General features: G+C 40.5%; 1 protein-coding gene across 1 annotated transcript; it reads right to left on the bottom strand.

The window, feature by feature from the left end:
• Positions 1–2,926: 2,926 nt before the first annotated feature.
• LOC139279585 (cyclic GMP-AMP synthase-like) lies at positions 2,927–7,932 on the bottom strand. The gene is made up of 5 exons (XM_070898706.1): positions 7,914–7,932; positions 6,971–7,247; positions 4,694–4,770; positions 4,519–4,618; positions 2,927–3,287 (listed from the first exon to the last, which is right to left on the bottom strand). Exons 1-5 carry the CDS (start codon positions 7,930–7,932, stop codon positions 2,927–2,929), a joined length of 834 nt encoding a protein of 277 aa, XP_070754807.1.
• Between the last annotated feature and the right edge of the window lie 1,190 nt (positions 7,933–9,122).

Here is a 9,122-nt window from a genome sequence, read left to right as displayed (position 1 = left end):
GTTTCTTCCATCCAGCAGTATTACACTGCTGTCAACATCCGCAGATTAATAAAAAAAAGGTGGAGCCTTTAAAGATAAGAGGTTATTGTGGATTACCTTACTCCGTTTTAGGTGTCTTTCATTAAGAAATGTGTACTTGTAGCTCCGATGATGGCTCAGTTAGTAAACGAGCTGTGTAAAGTTGATAGTCGCTGTTCAGTCTCACACATGAAACATGACCCACTTGGTCAAGGTGTCAGAAAGTAAATGATGCTTATGGAGCCATAGCCCAGTAGGAGGAGGAGGAGGAGAAATTAGTCAAAACATTGAAATGAAAAAGGTATTCTTCACATGCCATGGGTAAATTAGCCAAATCGGTGCAATGCTTGTCTCTACAAAAGATTTTTTTCTATTTCTTCCCCTCCTTTCCTCTCGACGATGTTAACCCCTTGATGAAGTGTTCTTCCAAAAGGCACTGGCTGACATCTGGTACCTTGCCCAAATGACCATTACTTATGTATGAGTCTTGACAGTAAATGAATCAACACCTTCAGGAGAGGAGAAATGGAAGAATATTGCTACCTTCTCCACCTCCCCCTCCCTGGTTAAACAATCTGCTGGTGTTCACTGTTTCGGCTCACACATGAAGAATTGTCACTCAGGCTAGGTAATATTGAAGGGCTATTGGTATGTGTAAAATTGTACCCCAGCATGAGTTGATTCTTTTTAGAGGGGAGAGGAGAAAAATGAAAGGAAGTTAAAAAAAACACGTTAATAATATTTACAGTTCAGCCCTTGTTGCCTAAAATAATGCATTATTGGTGTAGGAAGTGGTTGAGATTCACAAGGCGATTATGACATAGAATTCTGATAAGTGGTGAAATTAGGTAGTTTAATACACAATGTGTAATTGTATCATCTTCTTAAGTCTCATTTGCAGTTTGCTGATTTCCAGTTGGCAAGTGAATTTACAGAACACAAACGTTTTTAACATATCTATAGCTTTATTGAGAATAATTAAAAACCAGGAAGAACAGAAAAAAATAGAAGATACACATATAGTAAGGTTAACATGACTTTACTCACAAGACCAGCCTGCTACTTGTGGCAGTGCTGTCTTAATGATGATAAATGAATCATTTCAGGAATCTCCTCTCTGGCAGTTTTCAACATCTTTCAAGCTTAAGAAAGTCTTAAACAGGGCGGGAGTTCTGGTTTTTTTTTCTATGTTCTATTCGGATTTGTTTTTCCAATGATTAAATGTACAAAAGGCATGGAGGTTGGTGGCTCTGTCAGAAAATTAAGCCAACCAGTTGCTCTTAAAGGATTGCTGCTCACCCTTAAATGGGAGCCAAGTGTGAAGGGTGAAGGTGGAGATGCAACTGACATTTTAGCTGTCCTAGATCCTGTCTGCAAATCAGACTCTACTGGACAGCATAATTCGGGCTCAGGATCCCCTTTTAATTGGAGACAGCAAAGGCAGGTCTCCTCAGGCATGCTCAAGTCAATGTGTCTGGGGTTGAAAAATTGGTTCCCTTGTTAATTCCAATTGGGTGCTTAAATGCCTATGGTGCAAATGCAACTGCCTTTCTTCTCTCTGCCTGACCATTCAGGAAAACATTCTGTGCTGGTTTGGCTTCTGCCCACTGTGATGGTTTAGAACATAACATAAGAAATAGGAGCAGGAGTAGGACATTCAGCCCCTCGAGCCTGCTCCGCCATTCAATATCATAGCTGATCTTCTACCTCAACTCCACTTTCTTGCACTATCCCCATATCCCTTAATATCCAAAAATCTATCGATCTCCTTCTTGAATATACTCTCAGCCTGAGCCTCCCCAGCCTTCTGGGGTAGAGAATTCCAAAGATTCAGCACCCTCTGAGTGAAGAAATTTCTCCTCATCAGTCCTAAATGGCCGACCCCTTATTCTGAGACTGTGACTCCTGGTTCTAGACTCCCCAGGAAAGATCCTATACGGTAAAAGGGTAATGCTGTTACATTTACAACTACAGGGAGCCATACCAGTCACCAACATAGTCTGAAGCAGCTGTTACAGCTTTTCGCTTATTTTTTTATCAAATTCTTGAGAAGTAAGCATCATAAGAAAGGCCAGCATTTATTGCCCATCCTAAGAATGCGGTGGATGGGCCTCCTTGGTCACTACTTTTCCGATGAAGTGGAGGTACCCGAAACAGGTCTTCTCTGACATCCCCAGGTATGACTAGACTGGTTTGTAGACTTGGATCCAAGGGTATTACTGAGAGTGCACAAAGCCCACATTGTTTTAGCTGCAAGTTGTTCTGCAGCAGTGGTAATGAAATCTTCTGCAAATGTGGAAGATGTACAATGCCACAACATAGAAATGCCCAGCCCACCAAAACTATCCAGAAATTATCACTTGCTACCCAAAGGCAACCTAGTTTGAAGAACATGTATTAAGCAAGCCTGGTCCATTTCTGAGAGAAGTGTGTTGTGAAACGTTGAGAAGTTTGCCGTTAGACCTCATTTGAATAATGTCACTATGTAAAATGGTCTTTTGCAAGGCTGCAGCAAGATCTACTATTGCTTCACTAATTTGCCTGAAAATCAGGCCAGGTGCAAATTTGTCTTGCTGTCAAGGCTCACACATGAAGAAGGCCTTCTAGTTTTCATTCTTGCTCTCTTTATTTCCTTCCATCACTTGTAAGTTAAACTAAATTAAAAATTGGACAAGAAAAGTACCCCATCATGAATCACTACCTTGAAGAAATGAAAAAATATGGGGAAAGAAGAAAAAGGTTTTATCTGCTAGCAGGAGTGAAATTCCATGCACCATCAATATGTGACTAGTTCATCAAAACCAACACATCACTGTCAAAGTATTTAAAAGATTTTGACAAAAAATATAAAGATCATAAAAACTGCTGCCAGTTTAACTAATAGGTGCTGACTCTGAGGTGCTTGTATTTACTGCTGGCATTTGCCTGGAGGTGCAAAAGCCAGAATGCCATTTGCTTTTTGCTCCTTTAGTATCTTCAAGAGGAATTTTAAATTCTTTGGCGGAAAATTCGTCGAGTCAAATAAATTGCTGGTGGCCACAAAGAAGTGTTTCAGCTCTGCCTTTTCTACGTGTTCAATGAAATCATCCAGGAATTTGAGAAAGCATTCGACCACCTTGGAGGCAGGCCATTGGTCATCCTTGTGTCTCTGAACCATTGAATGGAAATATGCAGTTTTTATATAATAGGAGTTTAGCTTAGATAGCTCCTGTGGGTACTGTTCCTTCAGGACATGGACAAGATACTTCATGAGTTTGAGACAGTTTTTCCTGGGGGAAAAAATAGAACAAAAGAAAAAAAAGTAACTCCAGCACTTCCATATCTATGGCAAATTATAGGAAAATTTACCTCACTATAGATACAGAAAATAAAACAAAAAGAATGCTGGTAATCTAGAGGGAAGGGCTTTGAAAAATCAACAAGTAAAGATTGAGCATAACCTGGGAAACCTGTAGCTCGAAATATTACATTGCAATTTTTTTTTCTCTATGCACACCAAAGGGAACAAAACAAAATAAAAGCGGAAAGCAGTTCATTGCCAAACATATTTGTCCATAGCTTTCTTTGTGTGTTTGCTATTTATAATAGAAATAAATAGAAAATATCGAGGAAATGCTGGTATATTACAACAAAAATGTGGTGTTCTGCTATGCAAGAAAAGCCTGATCGCAACATGGGAGACCTGTAAAGTACATGTAGCAATGGTGAAAAATGTAAAGTATTTTCATGGGTTTGCATTTAAATTGCACATAAATGTAAACCTAAATTATCTACGATTGAGTTTTTGTTCAGCACTCGTTTCTCAACTATTTTGTTATTACATTGTGCCATTAACTTACATTGTTAGCATCAAATATTGGTTGTGACGTGATGGGAAATCAACAAAGGATAAGGGTAGAAAATTAGAAGAAAAAAATTACCTCAATAGGTGCTTGTGACTTTTGCTCATGCTTTTGTTACCTCCAGACTTGACTATTCCTATACTGTCCTAGCTGACCTCCCATCTGCCACCCTCCATATACTTCAGTTCATCCAAAACTCTGCTGCCCGTATCCTCATTCACGGCAAGTCCCGTTCAGCCATCACCTCTGTGTTCGCTGACCTACATTGGCTCCTGGTCCAGAAAATGCTCAAATTTAAAATTCTCATTCTTTGATCAAATCCCTCCATGGTCTCACACCTCTCGATCTGTGTAATCTCCTCCAGCCCGACAACCCTTCAATTCTGGCTCTCTTGTACATCCCCGATTACCTTCGATCCACCATTGGTGACTGTACTGCCCAGGCCCGAAGCTCTGGAATTTCCCCACCAAACCTCTCCACCTCTCTCTCATTTAAGATGCCGCTGGAAACCTACCTGTTTGACCATCAACTGTCCTAATATTTCCTTATGTGGCTCCGTGTCAAATTTTTGTCAGATAACACTCCTGTGGAAAATGTTACTATGTTAAAGACGCTATATAAATGCAGGTTGTTGTTGTTTGTTGCTATAGTTACTAACCTGCAGCAGCCGACTGCCCCTCTGTGACAGCAGCTCTTCATGGACCCATGGTTCATCAATAAGGTCTTTTCAACGTGAGAGAAGGAAATGCGCCAGGTCTCTGCAACAACATAGATAACATTGTTTAGAATGTACTAATGTTAAACTTTTCATTTTATCCCCATTTGTTCCATACTTCTCTTCCCTGCAAATTCTCTGCCAAGCAGCTGGATGTGATATTCTGACCCATGGCAATAGTTGTGGCAGGCTCCCCTAATTGCTCAGAGAAAATTAAGGAAAAACTGATAATTCATATTTCATGAATCATAGAAACATAGAAACATAGAAAATAGATGCAGGAGTAGGCCATTCGGCTCTTCGAGCCTGTACCACCATTCAATATGATCATGGCTGATCATGCAACTTCAGTACCCCATTCCTGCTTTCTCTCCATACCCCTTGATCTCTTTAGCCATAAGGGCCACATCTAACTCCCTTTTGATTATATCTAACGAACTGGCCTCAACAACTTTCTGTAGTAGAGAATTCCACAGGTTCGCTATTCTCTGAGTGAAGAAGTTTCTCCTCATCTTGGTCCTAAAGGGCTTACCCCTTATCCTTAGACTGTGACCCCTGGTTCTGGACTTCCCCAACATTGGGAACATTCTTCCTGCATCTAACCTGTCCAATCCCATCAGAATTGTATTTGTTTCTATGAGATCCCCTCTCATTCTTCTAAATTCCAGTGAATATAAGCTTAGTCGATCCAGTCTTTCTTCATATGTCAGTCCTGCCATCCCAGGAATCAGTCTGGTGAACCTTTGCTGCACTCCCTCAATAGCAAGAATGTCCTCCCTTAGATTAGGAGGCCAAAACTGTACACAATATTCATAGCAGGCAATATCACTTAATACGCTACCAATAAATTGATCACTTATGGCAGCTATGTGCCCAACTTGAAGCCCAACCTAAATGTCAGATAATGTTTGCATTCCAATCATTGATTTGGGAAACCATTGGAAGATGTGAATGTAGAAAGAATTTCAGTTGTATGTTGCATCTTAACTGTTTAATTTGTAAAGCATGAGATGCAATGCAATGGCTGTAAGATTGTGTGAAGACTTGGCATGGATAAGTTGTAAATATGAAACAGATTGTGTTGTGGAATCTGGTGCCATCTACCTGGTAAGTGGTTCTTTGGGTTAGTTTTACCTTGCCAGGTTTTTTTAAGGTGTGGCATCATCTCCTCTATCTGTTCCCAAGTCTTGTATTTTTTGGAAGCAACAGTCAGCCTGGCTATTATTTCCTCTCAGATATGGCACACACCACTCTTAAAAGAAGGCCCCGGACTGTCAAACAGGGCAACCCTCCTTTCACCCACCAGACAACCGAACATCCTCTTTGCCAGCCATCAAACGTGGCCTCAAAGAAAATGCCACTCTGTCATTTAGCCACAGACTGAATTATTCATCCTTTGAATCTAATCCATCATCTTTCCCCCCATATGACCCTTACAAACAAAGTCGGCAATTAAAAAAAAATCTTTTAACCTCATAATTTTTAACTCTTTAGTTTTGCGCAGAAGATCTTTAAAGCTGTCGCTTCAAATATTTTGCAGGGTCCCTTTCGTCATTCTCACTGTTTAAGAGAACATGTGCAGAGAATGTGTTCAAATGAAGAATCATAGTTAATATATTTTTTCAGTTTTTTTTTCTCTTTCCCAACAGCAGCTGTTGATGATTCTGCCATCTCTATTTACACCCTATCGAGACTCATATTTTGTTTCTTAACTTGACCCATTACCATCTCCTTTTTTTTTGCCTTGCACCCTTTTGTCTCTTAATCTTTTCTGCCTTCCACCCTATCACAGACTTTCAGACCTTCCCTTTTGTTCTTTCCTCTCCTCCCCACTTTCCCTGCCCTGCACGTGCTTAAAAACCTGTTACAGCTCTAACTTTTACCAGTTCTGACGAAGCGTCATCGGCCTGAAATGTTAACACTGTTTCTCACTATGCAGATGCTGCCTGACCTGCTGAGTATTTCCACATTTTCTGTTTTTAATTCATAATCTGGCCTCACAGCATCTGCAAAGGTGTGTGGCCCGAATCTGTGGGTAGACGATTCGGGCCACACACGGCAGTCCTGCTGGCCAAGCGTTATAAGGGTCCTGATGGTCTCATCACTGAAACACATACTAAGATGCCTTTGGGCAAAAGCTGAAGTTTACACATGAACGAGTAGCATTATAGATACATGAAGAGAAAATCAAATGGTTCGTGTTTGAAAAATCTCTTAAAGAGTCAGATGTTGCTCAGATTTCCTTATTACATGTCTTAACTTATCCACAAAAGTAAAATTGAAAGAAGAAAAACACAAATGCTTACTTTGGAAGTTACAAAGGATATTTTTGAGTGCTTTTTAATGAGTTAAATGCTCCCACTACTTTTATCTGAAGCATTGACCATCAACTTACCTCAGATCGTTAGACAAAGCCCTCGCCCTCCTGTGTGGGTGCTTTGGCACAAAGTAAAATGACTGATGTTTCAAATTGCTCTTTGTTTTTTTACTGAGCCATTTCTCAATATTCATGCCATCATTGGTACATGTTGGCCACTGCTGAAAAGCTTCCAAACCAAGAACTATATCAATGGAAATATTCTGCTCGCTTTCACTGTCCTGCACTAACATGGTCACAGCAGGGCTCCCTTGGGATTTCCTCTGTAATGTCGCCGTCCAGTTCTTATGGCAACCTATCCAACAAATACATAAAGATTAAGCACAAATGGTGACAGAACCATAGCAAACTGTCCATTTTATTCGCTAATTTTGTCCACTCTTTCCTCCCCCTCCTCTACTGTGTCAGGAAAGTATCAGCTGTGGCTCAGTGGGCAGCACACTCGCCTCTGAGTCAGAAGGTTGTGGGTTCAAACACATAAATTTAGGCTGACACTCCAGTGAAGTGCTGAGGGAATGCTGCACTGTCGGAGGTGCTGTCTTTCGGATGAGATGTTAAATTGAGGTCCCATCTGCTCTCAGGTGGATGTAAAAGATTCCATGACACTATTTCAAAGAAGAGCAGGGGAGTTATCCTGGTCGATATTTATCCCTCAATCAACATAACAAAAACAGATTATCTGGTCATTATCACATTGCTGTTTGTGGGAGCTTGCTTCTGTGCAAATTGGCTGCTGTGTTTCCCACATTACAACAGTGACTACACTCCAAAAATATTTCATTGGCTGCAAAGTGCTTTGAGACATCCAGTGGTCGTGAAAGTTGCTATATAAATGCAAGTCTTTTTTTATTTTCTGAGGGGAATGACTCATAGTTGGGTTGCCCTTCATTGTTTTGCTTAAGTGGCCATTCTCCTTAGATGAACCAAGACAATAAACGTTAACAGCCAATCCTACTCTCACCTGATATCCTAACAGACATTTTCCATGAAGAATCACTAAACAGTGATCAGAGTGGGAATTGTTGCTGATATTTACACTTCCTAGCCAGGTAACACAAATCATAGAATCATAGATATTTACAGAAGGAAACCATTTTGGCCCATCATTTCCATGCCGGCCGACAATTATTATTTCACTGCCACCATCCCAGCTAAGATTGGCTAACAAGACTGATTAGGATTCAACCTAGGAACTTCTCTCATTTCTATTGCTTGATAATGGATGAGTTAGTCTATTTATACATTGAACAGAATGGAACCACCTTCCCAACCAAAGATACTGTAGAAAAGTTACAAAATAAATTGAATGCAAGTTGCTTGCCTCCATATTTAAGCCCTCAAGTCAATAAATGAAGCAATTAATCATACGCTGTGTGTGTCGATGACTCCCAAAATATCACAAGATTGAGTCCGAGTGCTGCTTATCACTTGAATTTGTTTAAGTGAATTTTACAATCTTGGTCAATTTTCATCAGGTTACATAATGTGCTATGTAGAAGTGAGCTGTTCTATTTCCAGCATGAATTATGCTTCCTTGTTGGTATAGTGCAGCAATAACAACAGACAATGGGATGCCTAAGATGATTGTGCACGCCTGACCAGAGAAGTGGTGAGCTACCAACATGGAGTCAAAAGGGGAGAACTTTTTTCTTTGAGGGGAAAACATCTCATTTTGCAGGTTATTTTCTCCTCTCTTTTCTGATCTCATTGAGCCAGAAATCAATAGCAGGCAAGAGGGACATGAAGTGGGGCTTTTGAGCTCTGCTATAATTAAAAGTTTAAGAATGGGTCTCGGGACTCAAAAGAGCCAATAGGCTTTTGTAGTGGTCAGCTTTTTAAGTTGCTTAACGGGCAGAAGAGATAACGCTCAGAATAACATGTCAGAATGATTGACTGTTGTCAACTATGTAACTTGGAGACAATTACAAATAGCCAAACTGTTGAACCACAAGAGGCCCAGAGAGGCAGAGAAACAGAACAAGGAGTCAGAAGTAGCATGTTGGAGAAACTCCATCTGGCATGAAACATAGGTGAATGATTATGTGACGCGAAAGGGAATTAGTCAAGCAGCAACTGTGCACGCTGGCTTTGGGCCAATTAAACGGTGTAAAGGGATCGTGCACGAGGCTGGACATGCATGATCAAGTGTATAAAGGATTGCTTGGAACTT

The sequence above is a fragment of the Pristiophorus japonicus genome, chromosome 14, assembly GCF_044704955.1.
Source record: "Pristiophorus japonicus isolate sPriJap1 chromosome 14, sPriJap1.hap1, whole genome shotgun sequence".
NCBI classification, from domain to species: Eukaryota; Metazoa; Chordata; class Chondrichthyes; family Pristiophoridae; genus Pristiophorus; species Pristiophorus japonicus.
Note: the sequence above shows the minus strand (reverse complement) of the source record. Positions and strands in the feature narration are given on the sequence as shown.

Coding starts and splice junctions, on each gene's coding strand:
- LOC139279585 (XM_070898706.1), bottom strand. Junction 4,771..6,970: donor GCTTTGTCTAACGATCTGAG/GTAAGTTGATGG, acceptor CTGAGCAATTAG/GGGAGCCTGCCACAACTATT. Junction 4,619..4,693: donor AGAATTTGCAGGGAAGAGAA/GTATGGAACAAA, acceptor ATGTTGTTGCAG/AGACCTGGCGCATTTCCTTC.